The 22,365-nt window shown below is 38.0% G+C and overlaps 4 protein-coding genes across 11 annotated transcripts in view; 1 reads left to right on the top strand and 3 right to left on the bottom strand.

The window, feature by feature from the left end:
- dnajc5gb (DnaJ (Hsp40) homolog, subfamily C, member 5 gamma b) overlaps window positions 1-2,224 on the bottom strand; it is a 5,225-nt gene extending 3,001 nt beyond the window's left edge. Inside the window, exons 1-3 of the mRNA XM_043263534.1 lie at window positions 2,018-2,224; window positions 1,389-1,522; window positions 1,087-1,300 (exon numbers count right to left, since the gene is read on the bottom strand). Of these exons, the coding sequence (XP_043119469.1) occupies window positions 1,087-1,300; window positions 1,389-1,501 (327 nt within the window). The 5' untranslated portion in view covers window positions 1,502-1,522; window positions 2,018-2,224. The remainder of the gene's footprint in view (window positions 1-1,086; window positions 1,301-1,388; window positions 1,523-2,017) is intronic.
- An 805-nt stretch (window positions 2,225-3,029) lies between these two features.
- Window positions 3,030-5,936, bottom strand: tp53i3 (tumor protein p53 inducible protein 3). 2 transcript variants are annotated; one of them, XM_043263524.1, is made up of 7 exons: window positions 5,797-5,936; window positions 5,387-5,430; window positions 5,095-5,226; window positions 4,761-5,028; window positions 3,731-3,943; window positions 3,459-3,655; window positions 3,030-3,369 (listed from the first exon to the last, which is right to left on the bottom strand). In XM_043263524.1, exons 2-7 carry the CDS (start codon window positions 5,417-5,419, stop codon window positions 3,187-3,189), a joined length of 1,026 nt encoding a protein of 341 aa, XP_043119459.1. In that variant the 5' UTR covers window positions 5,420-5,430; window positions 5,797-5,936; the 3' UTR covers window positions 3,030-3,186. The 2 variants fall into 2 exon arrangements, with proteins under 2 accessions (XP_043119459.1, XP_043119458.1); XM_043263523.1 differs by lacking the exon at window positions 5,797-5,936 and having other exon boundaries at window positions 5,387-5,772.
- Window positions 5,937-6,533: 597 nt separating this feature from the next.
- Window positions 6,534-11,594, bottom strand: cenpo (centromere protein O). 4 transcript variants are annotated; one of them, XM_043263529.1, is made up of 6 exons: window positions 11,433-11,594; window positions 10,091-10,239; window positions 9,807-9,948; window positions 9,469-9,737; window positions 8,508-8,670; window positions 6,534-7,610 (listed from the first exon to the last, which is right to left on the bottom strand). In XM_043263529.1, the coding sequence occupies exons 1-6, from the start codon at window positions 11,461-11,463 to the stop codon at window positions 7,501-7,503; spliced, it is 864 nt and encodes a 287-aa protein (XP_043119464.1). In that variant the 5' UTR covers window positions 11,464-11,594; the 3' UTR covers window positions 6,534-7,500. The 4 variants fall into 4 exon arrangements, with proteins under 4 accessions (XP_043119464.1, XP_043119463.1, XP_043119462.1 ...); XM_043263528.1 differs by having other exon boundaries at window positions 10,091-10,248; XM_043263527.1 differs by having other exon boundaries at window positions 9,469-9,948.
- Window positions 11,595-11,660: 66 nt separating this feature from the next.
- On the top strand, window positions 11,661-20,972 carry slc5a6b (solute carrier family 5 member 6). Of its 4 annotated transcripts, none has more exons than XM_043263514.1 (16): window positions 11,661-11,996; window positions 13,142-13,582; window positions 14,467-14,532; window positions 14,633-14,684; window positions 14,775-14,842; window positions 15,219-15,373; window positions 16,094-16,234; window positions 16,313-16,442; window positions 16,538-16,626; window positions 18,250-18,359; window positions 18,531-18,601; window positions 19,463-19,549; window positions 19,628-19,800; window positions 19,885-19,988; window positions 20,366-20,478; window positions 20,555-20,972. In XM_043263514.1, the coding sequence occupies exons 2-16, from the start codon at window positions 13,235-13,237 to the stop codon at window positions 20,675-20,677; spliced, it is 1,830 nt and encodes a 609-aa protein (XP_043119449.1). In that variant the 5' UTR covers window positions 11,661-11,996; window positions 13,142-13,234; the 3' UTR covers window positions 20,678-20,972. The 4 variants fall into 4 exon arrangements, with proteins under 4 accessions (XP_043119449.1, XP_043119447.1, XP_043119446.1 ...); XM_043263512.1 differs by having other exon boundaries at window positions 11,662-11,996; window positions 13,058-13,582; window positions 19,882-19,988; XM_043263511.1 differs by having other exon boundaries at window positions 11,663-11,996; window positions 19,882-19,988.
- The last annotated feature ends 1,393 nt before the right edge of the window (window positions 20,973-22,365 follow it).

A 22,365-nucleotide genomic window follows, 5' to 3' on the forward strand; every position in this document is an offset into this window, starting at 1 on the left:
AGCATTCTTGCTTTCGACCAGCAATTATAAAGGAGTCTTGTACTGTTGCTTAATTAGCAGTAAAAAATGCACACAGACATGAGTCTTAACTCTGAGCCCATAACTATTTCTTTAGTTCTCGGCTGGTGTTAACTTAAGATATTTTTAACGGCTAATCTTAAAATTGTGACAGAAAAACATGCAAACATCCACCAGAGGTTTTCCACTACATGATTTTCTATTGTATCCAAACAGCGACAAAAAAAGAATTCAGATTTAGTGGATTTTTAAAAATCATATTTTTCAAGGTCCTTTTGTGCTTTTGTTGTTTTGGCGAGTGCATTAAGGCTAATACACATTTTAAAAAATCGTAATTTTCATTGTCAAACTGTATGTGATCATGCAATGTTTTTATTAATATTTTTAAACTCAGCATTACCATTACCATTTTTCACAACAGCCACTTTATACTTTATATTTTATACTTTGTACACTTCTCCTTATATATATATATATATATATATATATATATATATATATATATTTTTTTTTATATATTTTTTTTTCTTCTCTTATATACTCTTTTTATATATTTCTTTGAAAGTTGTTTCCTATTCCTTTTAATATTTAACTTTTAATTTTTTATCTCTTATTTATAATGCCTGCACTTTTTCTTCTTTCCTTTCTTAAGTTTTTAGATGCTGGTCGGTTGTAAAAAGCATTTCACTGCATGTATGTATGTGTATGTGACAAATAAAATTTGAATTTGAAACCGATAATATCAGGCCTTTTTTCATACTGACTTTTTTTCAAAATGCACTGCTGTGACTTTTATTATTTTTCAAGGTCCTTTTGTGCTTTCGTTACTTTGGCGAGTGCATTAAAGCTAATATGCATAATTAAAAAAAATATTAATTTTCATTCTGCCAAAAAAACTCTACATGATCATGCAGTGTTTTTATTAATATTTATAAACTCAGCATTACCAAAACATTTAATATTAGGCCTTTTTTTCATATTGTCTTTTCTTTCAAGATGCATTGCCGTGACTTTTATTATTTACCCTGCATATATATATATATATATAAAATAAAATTGACTACTCACTTTAAACCACCATTTGGAGGAAAGGACATAGTATTTAACATTCTCTTCTCCAAACTGGTCTGCGATGTAGAGGCCCATGGAACCGTATTGGTCGTAGATCTGTCGTTTGGTGTCATCGTTGAGGATGGTGTTAGCATTGTTGATCTCTTTGAACTTCTCCGCCGCTTCGGGGTTGTTGGGGTTCTTGTCTGGGTGATACTTCAGTGCCAGTTTCCTTAAGGCCGGGGATTGACAACACAAAAGCATCACAGGGACGTCGCATTTGCGATTTCTCGCTTAATATATTCCATAAACCAGAATACCTGTATGCTTTCTTGATATCTTCGGATGAAGCTCCTTTCGCCAGGCCTAATGCCACATATAAACTCTCCCCAGCTCGGGACAGCTTGCGTTGAGGGCGGCTTGCGTCTGCCATCGCCAGATTCTGCTAAAAACACTAAAAACCGAAGATCACAAACGGAGACATCTTTTCAAAACATAGACGCTTACGGCTAATTGAAAATGCATGCAGTTGCATTAGATTAAACACCTGCGTGAACTAACAATATAAACCCACTGATAATCACCAAATCACTAGCTGATCAAAAGACACTGAGCACTTATAGTAAAGAAATATAACAATGACACTGTAAAGTATGTCCTTAAGGGCGTACAGTACACTGAAGAGATAAAACAAGTCAAAATTACGCACTATTATTAATAAATATTCCTTGTAAAAAGACATTACGTGTAAAGATATATCCAGAGTTCGTAAACGAATATCGACAGACACGTGACTAATATTTCGTTTAGATAAAACATTTCCGTTTTTATTACGAACTACTACTTATTATTGTTTTCGGCAGACTGGCGCTAATTTCAAGCTCAGGCCTGTCAGAGATCATCACCTGACCTGACTGAGAACTAATAATCAATAAAATCGATCACTTACCGTTTATGTAAAGTAGTCGGTTTTCAAAAACGTGACTTGTTTATTCATTTCTACGAGCGGTCCACTAATATGCCAGCATAGAGCGTTTAAACGGCGAAAAGTAAAGCGGAGCCATTGATCTTGAGCAGAGTTTAGACCAGGAAGTAGGAAATAAAAGTTACTACGTCAAGTGAGAGGCTCGCCGAGTGCAGCGGTGAAGAGTGAAAGTGACTTCTCTGAAATCCGGCGCACCTAGTTTAAAAAACCCGGGCTAACAGAGAACGCTCTCAGAACACTGCAAAACGTTCTAAGTCGGTCTAGAACTCGTGCGTACGCACAAGGCGTTCGTTCAAAGTTGCTTTTAGTTCTCAGAACGTTCACACAAAACGTTCTATATGGAATTCATGGAACTGTTAAACCATGAAACATTTGACTCGTTCAGAGAACATAGAAAAGTAACGCCTCTGGAACGTTTGCGGGATACAACTTATATATTGATGTTTTTAAATTAGACTTCATCAATAAAAACTCTTCAAGAGATAATAATAACGTCTTTAAAACGTTTACATAACTAAACGTTTCAAGCTACTTTTTTTTGAATAATTGAATAATAATAATAATGCTATTGATTGAGAAAAAATAGCTTTGGATTTAGTTTTGAAAGTCATGTCAGATACTTTTATTTTAGTTATATATTCTACATAGTGAAGCAACTAAAAAAAAAAAAAAAATCCAAGTTATTTAAAAATAGAAATGTTTATTATAAATTTAAAAGTTAAAACAATTCACTTTTTTTTTCATTTGTAGCCACATTTCTCACATAGAGATTTCTAGATGATATAAAGATTTAAACCAGGCACAAAATTTGATCTCAATCCGATATTTAACAGAAGAAAAAAAAAAAAAAAAATCACCATAAAGCTGTATGTTTTCCGTTTCGAAGATATTTATTTATGTGAAATCCTTTTACGCAACATTTAAAATGAATAGACTCATAATTACAAATGTAACATCTTTGCTGTTTTTTTTTTTGTTTTTTTTTTGAGCATTTTGCCTTTATTATGACACAACACTGGAGAGCAGACAAAGCAAAGTGATTTTAACTCGAGATACCCCTAATGCAATGTGCTTGTCATGTCGGCAAACCTAGTGTACATGCGTCAACGTTCTATGCTGCTTATTGTGTATGATCAAAAGTTCCCAATTTTGATTATTATTTTCCCAATATTTTTGTTAGCCTCCATACGTTGATGAGCCATTTCAGCATCCTCCATGTTGAACATGCTGTCTATCACAGGCCACAAGGGAGGATCTGTAGACCGGAAGTGCGGCAAAACCTGCTCTGTGAAACTCCGGACCAGCTCTGCTTTATACTAAAAATCAAACACAATCATAAACACAAAGTGCGTAACTTTTAATGTTACTTATTTGTTACGCAATGTGACGTATTCCTGAGTCTGACCTGTAAACTTCTTGATCTCAGGAGACTGCAAAGAAGACTGCCTCTTTTCCTCAAAAGCTTGCCAAGCAAGTCTCCATCAGCCATTTTACCTCCCAACATGCCATAAAGCACCCACCGTCCGTCTATTGCAAGGCTGCAGATGTTCTTCTCCCAAAAAGATCCACCGACGCAGTCCAGGATTACATCAGCTCCCCTGCCTGCACAAAAACACACGCGCTTTCATTGAAACGTGTTCGATATTTAATACAGGACGTTAAAACTCGAAGACTCACCTTCAGTGAGCTGCAGTACTTTTTCAGAAAAATCCTCCTCTTTGTAATTGATTCCTGCAGCCGCTCCCATGCGTTCTGTAAATGTTAACTTTTCAGTAGTGCCTGCTGTTACCACTGGAATGGCACGGCTCAAGCGAACCAGCTGAATGGCAGCGGTGCCGACTCCACTCGCTCCAGCGTGAATCAGCACCGTCTCGTCTGGCTTCACTTTGGCTACAAAAGACAGCGGCGCGTGAAAATGTAATGGCCTTAAAGATGCATTTGAACGCTTCAAAGGAAAAGGGAGGGTTTGCTGTAAATGTACGCCATACGATGTGCAGATTTGTTTGTTTCTTGCACAGAACAGATTTGTAGAATTAAAGCATCACTTGCTCACCAGTGGATCCAGTGCAGTAAATGGGTGCCGTCAGAATCCAAACTGTACCTGATCATGCAATGTTTTTATTACTATATATATATATATACACACACACACACACACACACACACACACACACACACACACACAGTGGATCCAGTACAGTAAATGGGTGCCGTCAGAATCCAAACTGCTAATAAAAACAATAATCCACAAGTAATGCACACCAATTAACATCCTGTGAAATCAAAAGCTGTGTGTTTGTGCTTTAACTTAAGTTGTTTCCGGGCAAAATACAGGTCTATAATTTGTAACAACACTACTTTCAATGAAAAAGCGACATTAAAATCCATGCAAATGTTTGTTTACTGTCTGACAAAAAATAAAAAATAAATAAATCTTAAATACAAACACACAGGTTTCTCTTCACACAACATTAACTGATGGACTGGATTGGTGAGGATCAAAGTGCGGTTTATCCGCGGCACCCATCCACTGCACTGCATACCATTGGTGAGCAAGTGAGGTAACGCTACGTTTCTGACCATGAAATGAAATCATCTACGTCTTGGACGGCTTGAGAGTTGAGTGCGCGATTAGCTAATTTTCACTGTTGGTTAAACAGTCGCATTTAAAGAAATTCCAACACAAGGCAAGCCGACATCATGTTACCTACGAAGTGCAAAAGTTGGTAGGCAGTGAGCCAGGCCTCAGGAAGAGCTGCAGCTTGATAAAGAGTGAGGGCTGATGGGACAGACATAACGTGTTCTTCTGGAACAGCAACATATTCGGCATAGCCTCCTCCTCCGAGTAAGGCCATCACTTTACTTCCAGGTTTCCACTTCCCTTTGACACCAGGACCGACGTCAGCGATCTCTCCGCTGGCCTCCAGACCCAAGATCTCACTTTCTTCAGGAGGAGAAGGGTAAAGACCCTTTTTCTGTCAATTAAAATAAACCATCGGTGAGATTCAATTTATCCAAAACAGGAGGGTCTTACGGTTTACCTGTAGCAGGTCAGCTCGGTTTAAAGCGGTTGCGGCAACCCTGATGAGAAGCTGCCCATCTTTGGGTTCAGGACGAGGAATATATTTCACATCCAGCTTCCCTGATTCATCAACACACACCGCCTGCATTGACTGGAAAAGGACCAGAAATGCAATGTTTGCCATGCTTATTTTTTATCATTTTATGTCGTTTGTTTTCCCCTGCAATGCGATTCTAAATATAAAAAGGCTCTAAGACTCGACTATAAAACTTAGTATTAAAATTAGTTAGAAATAATTAATAAAGACTTACTGTTTTCTCTTCTTGCATTTGTTGCTTTGACATTGATATGCGATCTAAAACAAACAGGACATAAGCTTTACTGTAAAATACCCTAAAATAAAATATTTAAGCGAAGCTTCTTAATCACAAAAACACAGTTGCAGCGTAACTTGACGTGCGCTAAGTGATATGCGTCGGCGTTTGCTTTTCTGCGCAATTTGAACGCACATATGATGCCAAAAATTCTGCCACGGTCATAAAAAAAGCGCACTAATCTATAACAGATCAGTGCAGGAATGACACAAACGAGGACAAAACATCGACTTTAACTCTTCAGTTCTGCCGACAGCACTCAAACCACACTTAAAATAACCCGCTTTGGCGTCGTGTCAAACATTTACACCGAGAAAACAAACGAGTTCAGATCAAATCAACCTTACCTCATTAAATCTCTTCTTTGGTCCTGGACGTTGGTCTTTCACATGTCTGGACTGATTATTAACTACAGAAATTAAATGCTGGGGGAAAAAAACAAACGGAAGTACCTCCACCCAAGGTTACCACTGTAATTATAGAAATATTATACTATTGTTACCATAGTAGAACTACAATCAAAATTAACCACATTGGGACTATACTTAAACATTTATCATTTTATTATCTTGTAATACTAGGTTTTTACCTCACAAATATATAGCATAAATGTGCTCAATTTATCCAAACGATGCAAATAATTGGTTAATTAACAATATAATATTCTGTTAAATCACAAAGATCTCCAAACTGATTGGCTATATAATACTGATATGTAACAATAATAATTTTATCCCTGTTCTATTGCAAAAGTAGACAACGGTAGGTAAATAATAAAATCGGAATACAATAAAACTCCAAACACCGTTGTAGTAAACACTACATAGTCTTACTCTGAGATACCGGACTGCTGAAAAATAGTTGATATCAATTGTTTTTAAGGAGATATGAAGGGAAAAAAAAATGGTCAAGTTGAACCTTTCATCATTACTTTGGCACAATAGCGATCATGTGACCGAATGACTTTGAAATTCAAAACCCTGAAAACTGACAGAACGCAACGCATTGTTTATACGCTTAAGTGTCATAGCAGCGGATTGCAAACCTACATGCTCGTACGAGACAAGAAACCACACGCAGCAGCTTCAGGTGCAGTACATTTATTATTTATGCTCAATACGTTATGTTAACATTAACTGGGATCCAAAAGTCGAACAGCGTGTTTTTTTAACATACATTTATTTACCTTGAAACAATCCGCATTTGTGTGCTCACCCAAAACCCGTTCGTTTCGATTGTTTCAAAGAGGCATCTCGAAACATGTCAACGCAACTAAGCATTAAGAGACCCAAGTCCTGCCGTCCCGTAGACGTAAGACTGCTGAACCACAAAGAGGACGTCCACCTCCAGTGGAAACTACACAACATCAGCGCCAAATGCAGACTCAACCTCAGGCTGCTGGAGCAGGAACGAGAGCTAGTGCTAAAAGAGCACAAACGGCTGCTGAATTTAAGGGTCTGTGAGCCGCACGCAACCATAAACAACACGATGAGGGTCATATCAGAGGTCAGGATTACGAACGACGCGAGCGGGACGCGCTTTTCTAAATCCGCTCCAGCTTTAAGACCGCTGTCCTCGGCGAGAGCGCGCGAGGACGATAAGGAAGGGAGGGTCGCTAAATCGGCATCGCTCTCCGTCCAGCAAGACGATTCATCTCCATCCGGGACAGCCAGAGAGAAATTCGGGGCTTCAGAAAATGGCCAGCTTTCCATTCTGCAGCTAAAAGAGCTGGCGTTGATCGACAGCATCTCTCAGAAAGAGCTGATGTACCGGGAAGAGTATTACAGACGGTATAAAGAAAGGCTGAAACAGCTGCAGAGAGAAAAGCTACAGCAGAAAATAAGGAGCTTTCTCAACTCCGTAGAGCATTTGACAATGTGCGCGTGAACATTTACGTGCCATTAAGGGAACGGCGAATTATCGAATCGGGCTCTTTCGAGCTACGCGTTAATCTACCTCTGAACGTGCATCTCTCGGGTCGCAAGGAAGAGCTGTTGGGTTTGATCCGAGAAAACTTTTTACGTAAAAAGGTGTCCATTTTGTGTTATTTGTTAAGAAATGCTTCCCATCCTCCTCATGGTCAGGAGAGCCGTATGAGCTGGAGACTCCAGGAGCAGAGACTGGTTTTTCTTCCACTGTGGAGATCCCGAAAGCACTTTATCTACAAGAATAAAAGCAAACGCACGCAAAATTAACCCAGTACCTTTTCCAGATCTTTAAAAGATAAATAAAGCATTCTTTGATTACGCCGTTTCATTTCCAAATCAGCGTCAGTAAGTATTATCATACTTAATGATAATAACATTATCGTGGATTAAATTTGATCTTGTTTTCGTCCTTAAAGTTTTTAATATTTACTTTATAATTTAACACAAAATCAACTGATTAAAAAAAAAAAAAAAAAAAACCTGTAATCTCACGCTTCATTTCAGCCCATGTAAGAATAATATACATTTCATATTTACCCCTCCATGTGAAATTTACCAAAAATTATTTCATATTAAAAGGATAGTGCACTCAAAAATATATATAATAATATATTATATTATTTAATAATATTTAAAAATAGTAATAATATTTTATAGAATAATTTATTCATTCTTCAAAACAGAAATAAATATATTTTTATAGAACCTAAGAGCTTCATTGAAAGTCCAGGTAGCCCAAGCTAAAAGATCCAAAAATATCAAAAAGCATCATAAAAAGAAACCATAAAAATCTGTCTATTATATAAAGTAATAATATCTTCACAAAACTTGGATTTAAATGAATATATCTTATTTGTGTTTCAAAGATGATCTAAATCACACAGGTCTGGAACGACATAAAGAGGAGTAAACGAACGATTTCTTTAATTCCTATTAATGTGTCGTTACATCTGCATCTTTTTCATCCAAATCGACTTACACTGCCATCAAGCTATTCTTCAAGCTACGGTATACAAACCGAACTCGTTGCAAATGTTCTTTAAGCCTCATGTTCACACGTTCAGTTCTAAACGACAATATAAAGAAAGAGGCGGAGCTTATAACGGTTCAGTTACATTGCGTGGTCGTACCTTCGCACTCAATGCTGACCCGCGTCGGAAGACATTGTGCGAGATCGCCGTACTCCAGCGTGCACAGAACAGCTTTGGGAGCCTCGCTTTGCGCTGTGCACATGAGCACAAGAACACTGCACAACTGATTGCTCTCCATCACCTCCACCGAACCAACCAGCTCCTGTGGCAAAGACACAAAAGACTTCTATTTAGCAAGGATGCGTTATATCTGTTGAGACGTGGTATACCAGATGGAAGCTGAAACTGAAGGGTCAAAGTTGCATAATGTCAATACACAACTCTAACAATATCGATCTATAATATAATCAGAAATATAAAATCTACAAAAAAAAGCCGTTTCCAACATGAATAATTATAAGATAATCAGCATATTAGGGCTGCAATGAGGCAAAAATCATAACGGTCAGTTATTCCCATAAAATTGTAATTGCGATAATTACAATCATCACAGTTCACACTCTTTATGTCACAGTTTATACCGTTGTTTGAAGCAACTGCGTGCCATTTTTATATGAACATTGCTTTTCTATAGTATTAAGCCTTAAATGTCAATTATACATTGGATTGGTTTATACTTTACATTAAAAAAGCGATGTGCGCTATGAACGGTGCTATAAATGTAACTAAAATTAAAACAATGGAAACACCCTAAAGATAAACCACCTTAACACAGAATATCATAAGTGATTCATTTGAACGATTACATGACCGTAAATGTAATAGCGATTACAAAACCGATTAATTGCGCAGCGCTAGAGCATATTAGAATAATTTCTGAAGGATCACGTGACACTGAAGACTGAAGTAGTGATGCTAAATATTCAGCTTCTTTTAAATTGTAATAATATTTAACAGTATAAAGGTTTTTAGTATTTTTGGATTTAATAAATGCAGATTTAGCAAGAGATTCATTAAAAACCCTAGCATACACAGCGAAAAAGCGGGGGAACCCGAATACCTTGAGGAGGCAGACCTGTCGTCTGCGAGCAGCTAAAGCGTTGAGGTTCTGGCTGAGGGTCTGCAGGAAGGCTTTCAGGTCTTTCTGCAGGGTCCGTTTGGCCAAGCTCTCGAGCGGGAACGACGGGGGCACGTTGTGGCGAGAGATCTGCACGGCGCGCGTCAGGTCCAGCTCCACGCTGTACGTCTCCAAACGCACGCCCTCGAAGGCGGTGTGGAAAGACACGCACGCGCTTTTCCCGTCCTTACACTCCACCAAGTCATAGCCACCTGAGAGAGACGGCACAATGGATCGGCAATGGCAATGCGCTCGGTGCGATTTCACTGGTGCAAAATTACCGATTAAGTGATGAGCGCGCTGAAGGTCTTTCAGCTGCATTCTCCAAGCTGTTAACAAAGACTTCTGCAGCTCAACGAAGCCGTCCGCGGCAGCATCTTCATCACGCAGTGGAAGACCTTTAACGATTTTATCTTTCAGGGTCTGCCGTGCAGAGAAAAAGTGAACGATAAAGCTCATAGGTTTAGAGTAAAGATTACGAATGCTAGTGGTGCTACTCCGAATCAATATAAAGGCGCTACGCTATCATGAGTTAGATATGATAGAAATGTCTACCCCGTCTCACCTTGACCACATCTGTGTGATGTTTGAGTTGATCTCTTTTGGCGCGGAGGGTCACAGCCCTGGCTTTGAGCGTCTCTGACCTCTGAGAGTCATGCTGCTTCTGCCGTCCCATACCTCCCCTCTCCAAAGCCATCAGGTGACCCAGAACACCTGACGTATCTCAAAACAATCACGGCATGAATTAAAAACACAGCGCATGTGAAAACACACTCGCACGACGCAGCTACTCTTAGCTTATTAAGTATATTTTTGATTGCTGAATGACTGTCATTTAATTTTATTTAAACGTATAACCATTTATAATCATTACAGTCATTTATATAATAACGTCATTGATTCATTTATGTTATATTAATGCCGTTTCATTTCATTTTTTTTTTTTCCTCCATTGTTTAGTCTTATAAACGGTTATGACTGTGTTCAAGGGCTGTCTGCATGAATAGGAGATAAGTGGGAATGTTTATGGAAACCCAAGGATTATGGGATGTTGTTGTGAATTCGTTTGGTATAACAATATTTGTCAAATTAGCGCTAGTCAGATGAAGTCTGAGCATTGAAACGCAACCAAGACTATTCAATAAACTCTGCTCTTTTTTTTAATCATCACTCATCTTTTTCTTCAGTCAACTTCTTGGCTGATAGAAGACTGCTAATTGAGTTTTGGGTATTTTAGGTAGCAGACAAGTTTTGGGTATTAGCTATTTCGCTGATACTACCAGACAGGATATTTTCTGAAAGCATCCGGGACTGAATCTTTGACTGAAACGGACTTCAGAAGTTCCTTTGGTGAGCAAATTACATTACATTACATTACATTAAGTATACATTTTTACGATCAGCTATTCTTTTGAGATCTTCACGGCACTTACTTTAGTGTCTGAACAAGGAATGATTAATTAAATTGACTAAACTGAATGTAAACCATTTTGACACAAAGTTTTTTATATACTATAGTGTTACTCAATTGTTATCTAGGTACATAATATGTAATAATTTTTAAGTAAAAATAATGTGTGCGCTGTATCATATATTTACTTATTTGTCGTTGAGGTAAATTAACTGAATATTTTGTTTAAATATATATATATATATATATATATATATATATATATATATATATATATATATATATATATATATATAACGTTGCGTTAGAAGCAACCTAGTGACAATAAATTGAGTTTAGTTGTTTAATTACTTCCATATACACTTCAACACAAAATGTTTTAAGACAGCTAGAAAACAGCTGAACTGAAGTATGCATTTAGCCATGTCTAAAATAGACACGTTTCAAAAAGTTTTAACGCGTTTAATGATAACAGACTCATAAGTCATAATCTTACCTTGCTCCATTGTTTCCATGAAGCTGTCCATGACTTTGTTTCAAGCGCGCGGAATTCTTACTTTTGCTAATTTGTTTTTTGTTTTTTTTTGTAAATAGAACGTTTCGAAATCTGGCGCGCGGTTGAGTCAGCCTCGACCTCGGAAGCTAAAACACAAACAGCGCTCTGGCGCGTCATCACTGCGCGCTGTTTGCGCAGCCACTCTAATCAGTACTCGAGACTATTTTTCTCCCCACGTGGTTTGTTTTTTATTGGAATGCGCGTATTATTAGTATTATTTAATATCAAGTGTAATATTCAGCCAGATATGATAAAAAGCACGTGTAGAGAAAAACATGTGCATCTCTGTCTCTTGCCAAACACGGTAACTATCACTGATCAGCTTTAGATTGTAAACTGTAAGGTGCACGCTGTGTTTCTGACTGGTAAGGTGGCTCAGTAACCTTCAGGCGCGATGGCAAATGTAACACTGGGAGGAGTGCCACGCTGACATTCAGTGTCTGGCTCTCGGAGGACACACATGAAGTGTGTGGAGCTCCAGCCGATCTGATTCACTGCCTTTAGGTAAGAGGAAACACTTTGGACGATGAAAAACAGCACGCGTCCACCAACTAATCCACAATAACAAGGAAGTGAAACTGCGCAGACAACTGGTATAGGGTTAACTAGGTAGATGAGTTAGCAAATGCGAACGTATTTAATGCTTTATATTAAGTATGGTTCTGGAGCATGCATTTGGGGTAAAGTTGAAACTGCAATCCAGTGGCGTCTCTGCAAACTAGTCCCGATGCCAGGACTGTTAACCCTCTAGTGCGCGGTTTAGCTTCCACCATCCCTGATTAACCCATTATTGCCCTACAGCAAAAAAAAAAAAAGAAGCTAATATCACCATGATTTTTAACGATTATCATATTTTTGTACAACTTTAGAGCAAGTTTCAAGTTTCAAGTACAAATGAAATGAATAAAATGCATTTTTAATAAATAAAAATAGGCGTAATAATTTATAAATAATGCATAAACAAACTATAACAAGGCATTTTAGTAATATATATATATAATGTATGTATGTATGTATATGTGACAAAAATGGAGGCAGTTGATTGGATGCTGGGAAGTGGGCGTGGCAGTCAAAAATGGCGTTTCTCTAAGTAAACTGGGGAGTTTTAAGCAGCGAAAAGGAGAGTTTTAACTGACTTTTAAATTATAGGATAAATGGTTAACAATGTGCAAATATGGTAAGATTTTATTTCATATTACCAATTGTAAGTGGACTAAATAATTGAAGAAGTCCAATATTCATCACCAGAGATAAGTCTGGCATTATCACTGGAACATTTTGATTGAAAATGTCAAATTAAAGTATCAGTCATTCACGGTAAGATAGCATGTACTCAGAAAAAGAGTTTTAACGAAGCAATAAAACGTGGTTTACTGTAAATTTATAACAGCCGATGGCGTTATGACGCTTTGCACCTAATTGCTTTTATAAAAATGTTTATTCCATATATGGTTATCCCTCAGAAACAGTTGCCGAGCAACACAGAACTAAACAAAGGTGTATATTTACAACAGCTTGAAAATCAGAATCAAGGACTGGAACTGGATCTGTTTTTTTCATTTCAGTGTGAACACGCCTGCCTAACGTGAAATCATGACCGGATCGACTAAGCGCATTATCTTACGCCAGTAACTTGTGACATGTTTCAGGTCGTCGTCAGACTTGCAGATCAATGGCTTTGACCTTTGTCCTGACCACGCAGGGGAGACTCTAATATCACGCTTCATGCCTGCAGTCTCGGTATGGATCCCGCGGGGCACAAGTACTTCACTGTTATTGACTACGTGATATTTGCGTTGCTGTTGGCGGCCTCCATGGCTATCGGGCTGTACTACGCCTTCAGCGGAGGACGCCAGAGCACCACGCGGGAGTTCATGTACGCAGACAGAAGTATGAAGTGCCTGCCCCTCTCTCTGTCTCTCATGGCCACATTTCAGTCGGCCGTGGCTATCATTGGCACGCCGGCTGAGGTTTACGCCAATGGCACACAGTACTGGTTTATCGGCTGCTCTTATATTCTGGGTCTCCTGATACCAGCGCACATTTTCATTCCTGTGTTCTACAGACTACATCTCACCAGCGTTTACCAGGTACACACCCTTATAAATTAGGAAATTACTCAGACGCTCTCAGAAATAAAGGTTATTTACTGGCAATAAAGTTTGGAGAAATTCGGCATTCCATCACTTGCTCAGCAGCGGATGCTTTGCGGTGAATGGGTGCCGTCAGAACGTCCAAACGGCTGATGAAAGCGTCACAATAATCCACAAGTAATCAGTTTGTGCGTTTGAAAGAAGCAGTCCTCCATTAAGACATTTTTAACTTTGAAATGCTGGTTGTGTCTAACATGCAAGTGCTCTATTTATAATATTACCTTCTTCGTTGAAAAGACATCACGTCTGAATCAGGAAAGAAATCAAGTGATCACAAGTGAAAGCAGTCTAAAGCAGTTCTAAACAGATATGAGGGTGGATTTTGATGTGAGAGAACTACCGGGTAGGAATTGTGAATAACTTTATTTTGCAAAGAAGCAATGGTTTTAAGTTAAAATGCTGTAAATAATGATGGATTTGTTTCTTACAAACACATAGCTTTTCACTTTACAAGATATAAACTGATAGACTGGAGTGGTGTGGATTGCTGTGATGTTTTTATTGGCTGCTTGGACTCTCATCCCGACGGCACCCATTCACTAAAGAGGTGAGCAGGCGATGTAGTGCTACATTTCTCCGAATCTGACGAAAAACAAACTCCTCTACATCTTGGACGGCCTAACTATGAATAAATGTTCAGCTAATCTTTTTTTGGGTGAACTGTCCCTTTAAGAGCTGTTAATCAAACAGTTTCTTATATGGCATCACTGCAAAAATTCTCTATTTTTGTAATAATGTTACAACACTGTAATCAAGTTTTGCACGTTTCTTTTGTCACTGATTTCTATATTAATCATGCTCGTGTCTCATTCACCTCACAGTATTTGGAGCTGCGCTTCTGCAAAGCTGTCCGAATATGTGGCACTGTTACATTTATTTTTCAGATGGTAAGCTCCTGCCTGTCCGCCGTACAATAAAGTTTGCATTTTTGCATATGTAATGCATTGCACGGAGAGAGTTATATGGTTATGTGGTTCCTTTTTGTAGATCATTTATATGGGCGTTGGCATCTATACGCCTGCTCTTGCATTAAATGCAGGTAAAGTTATATATACGCACACTCATAATTAGCATATTAACGTATAAACATATGACTGTCTGTTGTAAGTAATAACACATGTCTCTCTAGTTACTGGTTTTCATTTATGGGGAGCAGTATTGGCGACTGGGTTAGTGTGCACTCTTTATACGGCACTGGTAAGATGATTTTAAGATGTTTAAGGTTACATGCATCTGGTTTTATTGTGCACCGTTCGCCTGTGCGTGATATCAAGCGTTTGTCTTTGCGAGCTTTCTTCAGCTTACTTTGCATCTTAAACATTTATTTTCGGACGAAGTTAACCATTAACCCTACGAAGCTCACTTTATCATATTTGATATGCAAATAATCAGCACGATCATATCTTTACAGAGAAACCTGTTGCACACAGTCCACTACATGCGTGCTACAAAAAGATTATTTCCTATGTCAGATTTTAATTTTAAATAACCTTTAAAAAAATGCCATTTTACATCGATCGGATTTCATGGTCTCAAAGAAGTAATTATTTCTGCATGTTGTTCTTCCTGGTAGGGTGGTCTGAAGGCAGTGATCTGGACCGATGTTTTCCAGACAGTAGTGATGTTCACTGGTCAGCTGGCCGTCATCATCGTCGGCATTTATCAGGCTGGTGGTCTCTCTGATGCCTGGGTGAAAGTCAGAGATGGTGGACGCATCTCTGGGATTGAGTATGTATGCTTTAATTGGCATAGAAGCTGGTGGGCAGCATATTTAACCACCAAGTGACTCCATAAACGCATCTATCAAATCAATGGTTTTATGCTAAGGACCCCAAAATGTGATGATTGCATCACAAGAAATAAAAACAAACACCAAAGTTCTGATGCGCAGAACAAGACTGTCGAGCTTCACAAAATAGACAGTGGCTGAATGAAAAAAGCTGAAGCATTGAATATCCACATTTCCAGCAACAGGGCAATAATTAAGACATAAAAAGTTACAAATCTGTCTGGAAGATGACGTATGTCTATATCATCCTAATGCACAGCGAGAAGGAGAGTTTCAGTGGCTAAAGACTCTCCAAGGGGTCTGGAACTTCAAATAGCACTGGCTTCTATGATCAGATGAAACTAAAAAATGAGTTTTTTAGCAGCAAACACTCAAGACCATTTTGGTGAACACCGGGATATAAAGTATGCAAACTCTTTAGGCATTACAGGAGAAAACTAAGGGCTGTCATTTTGGAAAAACACATTGCATTAATTGGGCGCCAATAATTGTGGAGAGTATGAACCAGAGAAAACATTTATTTGACAATGACAGCCACCTTTGCTCATATTTACCAAGGGTGCCAATATTAGTGGAGGGCGCTGTATCTCACTGCATTTTGTTAGTGTTGCAGAATGCTATTATATTCATACTCGTATCGACTGCCTGTGCCTGTCCAGCCTGAATCCAGACCCAACGGTGAGACACACGTTCTGGACATTAGGTGTTGGAGGAGTGTTTCTGATGCTGTCTCTGTATGGAGTGAACCAGGCCCAGGTTCAGAGGTACCTCAGTTCTCGGACAGAGAAAGAAGCAGTCATGTAAGTGCGAACAAACTCATAAAGCTCTCCGATGAATGTATGTGTCACAAAACATCCGGTTTTCTCATCCTCGTTCAGGTCCTGCTATATGGTGTTTCCCTGTCTTCAGGTGGCTTTAATGCTCAGTTGTCTGATGGGGCTGGTCATGTACGCCTGCTACGGAAACAACAGCCCCTTAGAACAGCATTATATCACGTCTAAAGACCAGGTTAGAGATCAGGCATTGAACAGCAGTCATGTAACTCTGTCGCTTGGGCTTCTGATATAAATAGTCAATTTATACGATGTGTTTTGACTTTACAGATGGTGCTGTACTTTGTCATGGACATGTTACAAAACTTCCCTGGACTTCCTGGATTGTTTGTGGCGTGTTTGTTCAGTGCATCTCTCAGGTAACATGAAAATTGATGTGATCATATTTCACAGATCATATTTCAGTAAGATTTTTTTTTTGTTGCATGCATTTCTGTTCTTCTGTTTTTATCTTTTACTTTGTCTGTTCTTCCTTTTAGATATATATATATTTTCAATTAAGTTAATTTTTTTTCTTCATTAGTCTACACACAGCACCCCATAGTGACAGAAAAACATGAAAAAAAGAAAAACTATCATATCAATATCACATGGTCATAAGTATTCAGACCCTTTGCTCAGTATTTAGTAGAAGCACCCTTTTGATCAAATACAGCCATGAGTCTTTTTGGGAAAAGATGCAGCAAGTTTTTCACACCTGGATTTGGGGATCCTCTGCCATTCCTCCTCGCAGATCCTCTCCAGTTCTGTCAGGTTGGACAGCCATTTTCAGGTCTCTCCAGAGATGCTCAATTGGGTTTAAGTCAGGGCTCTGGCTGGGCCATTCAAGAACAGTCACAGAGGTTTTGTGAAGCCACTCCTTCGTTTTTTAGCTGTGTGCATAGGGTCATTGTCTTGTTGGAAAGTGAACCTTTGGGGAAGGTTTTCATCCAGGACATCCCTATACTATCCCTGCAGCTGAAAAACATTGGGGTTGCTGCCATCACCATGCTTCACTGTTGGGACTGTATTGGACAGGTGATGAGCACTGCCTGGTTTTCTCCGCACATACCGCTTAGAATTAAGGCCAAAACGTTCTATCTAGGTCTCACCATCTTAGCAAACTCCATGCGGGCTTTCATGAGGGCCAATCAACCATAAAGCCCGATTGGTGAAGGGCTGCAGTGATGGTTGATTTTTTTCAACTTTCTCCCATCTCCCGACTGCATCTCTTGAGCTACATCACAGTGATCTTTGGGTTCTTCTTCACCTCTCTCACCAAGGCTCTTCTCCCCCGATAGCTCAGTTTGGCCAAACGGCCAGCTCTAGGAAGGGTTCTGGTCATCTTAGACGTCATACATCAATATGGGGTGCTGTGTGTACATTAATGAGGAAAAAAATGTACTTAAATGATTTTAGCAAATGGCTGCAATATAACAAAGAGTGAAAAATGTTATTTATATATATATATATATATATATATATATATATATATATATATATATATATATATATATATATATATATTGGATATAGTATATAGAATCATATAATCAGAAATCATTCTAATATGCCAATTCTGCTCATTAAATATTTCTGATATATTTCTGATTGTTACATGTTCTTCATATAACATTATATAATTATATTATATGTCCAAAAACTGTTGTGCTACTTCATATTTTTGTAGAAGCCATAATCAACTTTTTCCAGTATTTTTTAATTTTTTTATGAATTAAAGCTAAAAAGAACAAAATCCTTTCAAATGTGTTTACTGTTGATTATTTAACGCACCCTTACAGAATAGAAGTAAAATAAAAATATCCCTTACTGAACCACATTTTGAATGGTAGTCCATGTTCATGCAAATCTGTTTTATTTTTGTTTCTATAATAAACGTATTCGAAGAGATACAGACAGCAGTCGGCGCACAAGCATGCAACAAAATATGGAAATATGCTTATTTGTATCTAAAAATGAGATGCTCTCCTTCTCATTCACAGTACAATATCCTCAGCTTTTAACTCATTAGCCACAGTGACTATGGTGGATCTGATCAAACCCCATTACTCAATGACGGAGGCCAGAGCCACTCTGCTGTCAAAGATGCTGGGTGAGACATTATCTTCAATGCTTATCTCTTCATTCGAAATGATTTCCGTCTCTCCACTGATGCACAATGATAGAATATGTTTCATCTGATTTCCTCTTCACTCAAAGAGATCAAATGAAGCTTTCAGTGAGCATGTTTATAATGCATGATTATTGCATATTCCTCATCCAGCTCTTTCATATGGGATTATATGTCTGGCTATGGCTTATGTCGTGCATTTGATGAACAGTTCAGTTCTTCAGGTAAGCGTGCATCATTTTATGAGCAATGATGAGTTACGTAGCGGCAATCAGCTTATGTTAAGAAATTAAAATATATAATGTGTTAAATCAGATTAAAATCTATACTCTAAAATGTTCTTGCCATTGAACGAGAACTTTTAGAATTATTCTGTTAAACAAAATGCTTTGTAAGGTTCTTTTGATCGTTACAACGATCTGCACACTATCGAAAAAAGTAAAGGAAGTTTGACTTCCTATGGATTCTCTGCAGTGAATGGGTGCCGTCAGAATGAGAGTCTAATAAAAACTGATAAAAACATCACAATAAATCCATACGTTTTCTAATCTTTTGAATACAAAAGCTGCGTGTTTGTGAGAAAACTCCATCATCAAGAAGTTATTCAAATTATTGTGTCTGTTTAAAATATGTCTATGATCAATAGCGTTTTCTCCAGTTAAAAGTCATCTTGTCTGAAATATGCGAGAAATATGCCCAAGCACCATTTACAAAACGGATCTAAGCAAATAGGTAGCATTATTATGAATTATGGACATATTTTTTTGGCCGGAGGCCACTGTTTAAAGTTAAATAGATTAAATGCATTTCATTTCACAAGATGGACAGGAATGGTGTGGATTATTGTGACGTTTTAATCAGCTGTTTGGACGTTAATTCTGACGGCACCCATTCACTGCAGAGCATCCATTGGTGTCCATTTCTCCAAATCTGTTGCACTGAACAAACAAATGATCTAAACATCACCTATCTTGGACGGCCCGAAAGCCTGAAATTTTCAGTACATTTTTGTCTGAACTATTCATTTATGAAACCCCCTTTTATTAAATGATTTCTAAGACTGTGGTTGCGTGTGTCTCTTTAAGGCAGCTCTCAGTATCTTCGGGATGGTTGGTGGGCCACTGCTCGGCCTGTTCTGTCTTGGCATCTTTTTCCCATGTGCAAACAGCATCGTAAGTTCCTTCCTTCCTCCCGTCCATCAGCGTAAAGTCAACCCATACGAATAAAGAAGCTTTCTCTCTTTCATTCAGGGAGCTGTAACAGGACTTGCTGCAGGACTAGTCATGGCTTTCTGGGTCGGCATTGGTGGCTTTTTATCTCAGAAGCCCAGTTCTGTACAAGTGTTTCTATTTAACTCTACTAACATCGTACCAGACGTCTCTGAAAACATCACAGCCGTGCCTGCTGTCATAGATGCTGCCAGGTGACTTGTAGATCGGTCCCAGCATGCCCTGTGTAAGGTATATCCTTAGGGAAAGAATTAAATGCCTTTTTCGTCTTCCAGTAGACCCGTAGGCTTGAATGGGTTGTATTCTCTGTCGTACATGTGGTACAGCGCACTCAACTCCTTCGCCGTGGTGCTCATCGGACTCATTATCAGCTTCATTACTGGTAAGAAACATTGACCCAAAGAGCTTCTGATAGTCTTTGTTTAGAATGAGATACGAGGCTAAGCTGATCATTGATTAGAGGTATGATCTGATATGATAGAGGCATGCATTTCTAAATAAACAGAATTAGACTTAGGCTTAAATGAATGATCAAATAGGTACAAAAAAATCTCAAACACTTAAGGGACACAGAAAATCATAGAGATAATGCAAAAGCCTAGCAATAGCTCAGTACATTGTAGAAATTGCAAAGATTTTTCCTTAATTGAAATAAAGCCGGTAACACTGTACAGTAAGGTTCCAGTAGTTAACATTATAAGATGTATTAGACCCCACTTAAGTTAAGTTAAGTCTTTTTTCCTACGTATTTTTTTCAAGGCCCAACAAAAGCAGACGATGTGGCCTCTGGCACAGTGTATCCTGTGATGGAAACGGTGCGGTCTCTTCTGGTGAAGCCGAGCGCTTGCTGTACAGCTCCTCCTGAGCACACGGTAAGACGGTCCTGGGGTTTTACAGTATTACGCATTGTTGCTTTGGCTCATTTTACTGTAGTAAACCTGCTTCTAGCAGATCGACGCTCATAAAGAAATGAATGGAAACGTAAAGGAGGATGCTGGGACTGAGGAAGAGACGGAAACATTTCTCCCGTCAAATCCAGTGCCTCGCACGGAGCACGAAACCTCTGTATAGCAAAAACACCAATATGGGTTATCGCTAAGTATTGTAAATATGATGTACTGTATATTGATGATGTCCGTGAGGCTAATTACAGAGATGCGAGCCTGTAATTATTTTGCCTAGGTGTACATTTTTGTAACAGACTGTATATTTCTGTCACATTTGTATTGTTTTGTATAAGTAGCTGCTGCATATAAAGAGAGATATTTTTACAAAATGCACTAAAATGTTAACGATGTAAAGTACAAATCCAAACAGCAAAGAGAATGTTCAGCAATTTTTCTAATAAAAGCATTTGTGCATCGTGTGCTGCGCTTTTCTGAGGGGATCTCACAAATCTCAAAACCAGATCTGACCTTAAAATAAAAATAGAAACATTAACCTTTGTATTAAGATATTATTAAAAAAATTTTTTTTTTTCATTTTTAATTTTTTTAGTTTTTAATTCTAACGGGAAATGTTGGAAAGACTGTATGCTTAATTAGTATTAATGTTCTAGCAAAAGCAAAATAATTTTATTTTATTATTTAAATATTAATATTTAATAATAAATGTTTATTAAAATTAAGATGCATTCAAATTGACACTGGCGTCCATATGCATGCATACATTTTTATTTATGATAAATAATATAAAAATAAGCAATATATATGTAAGATAGACTTGTTTTTATCCGTATTATATATGCAGTATTAAATAGTAATTAGCATTTCGTAAACGTCTGCATTAAAAATGTATTTTTGTTTTAGTTATTCCTACATTTTTCCAGCAGATGTCACCTATACGCAAAATACGCTTAATGTCCACAATACTAAAATTACAAAATGAAAATACCGAATACACAATTTGTTACACATTTTCAAGAGAGATGGTTCAAAAAGACTACAGCGGGCCAATGCTGTGCTTTATTAAAGGAGATGATTTAGGTTTCGTGGTCAGGTGCTCAGCGGAGACGTCGTAAATGCGACTTAAAACAGACAAATGTCATGCTGACATTTCAGAGTGCTATTACTTGGCTAAATGTCAGTTCTTTAACTGAAATATGGTAAGTCGTCCGTCCAAAGACCGATGAATGGCATTACAGCATCCTGCGGGAACTTCCTGCTAAATGAAGCTTTCAGGAGAACTTTCTAGTCCAGTAAAGACACCTATTTATCTATCTGTAGAGAGCAGAATATGATACTCAGTTGAGGATGTGCTCTTTTAACTTAAAGCAGCCAGAGATAAAAGCCTTTACAGTCATTAATGTGTAATTCGAAACCTATGTATTGTAACTATGATAAAAAAATTTGTAGAAACAATCTTTACTGCTTAAAAGAACGCAATGATACCGTGACGTAACGGCATACAGTGTGTCCTTCGTACAGATTATTTTGCACTTCGTGACCCTCTGATAGATTTGCATGGTAAAATAGATGTTAATGTTGATGATAATGTTGATGATGCTTTGTTTGCATGAGCAAACTTACAGTTGACACATATATAAAATATCCACCCCCCACACCACAAAAAATAAAATAAAATAAAACACAGCATTTTCTTGTGCCGTTTAAATAGCTTTGATTCTTCATCATGGCAGATTTGGAGAAACGTAGCATAACGTAATTTACTTACATTTACAATGGATGCCCTGCAGTGAATGGGTGCCGTCAGAATGAGAGTCCAAAAAGCTGATGAAAACACCACAAAAATCCACACCA

Source organism: Puntigrus tetrazona, chromosome 17 (genome assembly GCF_018831695.1).
Source record: "Puntigrus tetrazona isolate hp1 chromosome 17, ASM1883169v1, whole genome shotgun sequence".
NCBI classification, from domain to species: domain Eukaryota; kingdom Metazoa; phylum Chordata; class Actinopteri; order Cypriniformes; family Cyprinidae; genus Puntigrus; species Puntigrus tetrazona.

Bases quoted from the DNA above. Each gene is read 5' to 3' on its own strand.
- tp53i3 (XM_043263524.1), bottom strand. From the start codon at position 5,419: ATGTCAAAGCAACAAATGCAAGAAGAGAAAACA. The intron at 5,227-5,386 runs GTAAGTCTTTAT...GTCCTTTTCCAG, and splicing joins AAATGCAAGAAGAGAAAACA to TCAATGCAGGCGGTGTGTGT. The intron at 3,370-3,458 runs GTCAGACTCAGG...TTTGATTTTTAG, and splicing joins TGAGATCAAGAAGTTTACAG to TATAAAGCAGAGCTGGTCCG.
- slc5a6b (XM_043263512.1), top strand. From the start codon at position 13,235: ATGGATCCCGCGGGGCACAAGTACTTCACTGTTATTGACTACGTGATA. The intron at 16,443-16,537 runs GTTAGAGATCAG...TTGACTTTACAG, and splicing joins ATATCACGTCTAAAGACCAG to ATGGTGCTGTACTTTGTCAT. The intron at 19,989-20,365 runs GTAAGAAACATT...ATTTTTTTCAAG, and splicing joins CATTATCAGCTTCATTACTG to GCCCAACAAAAGCAGACGAT.
- cenpo (XM_043263526.1), bottom strand. From the start codon at position 11,463: ATGGACAGCTTCATGGAAACAATGGAGCAAG. The intron at 10,249-11,432 runs GTAAGATTATGA...GATTGTTTTGAG, and splicing joins CATGGAAACAATGGAGCAAG to ATACGTCAGGTGTTCTGGGT. The intron at 8,671-9,468 runs GTATTCGGGTTC...TCTTTGCCACAG, and splicing joins GACAGGTCTGCCTCCTCAAG to GAGCTGGTTGGTTCGGTGGA.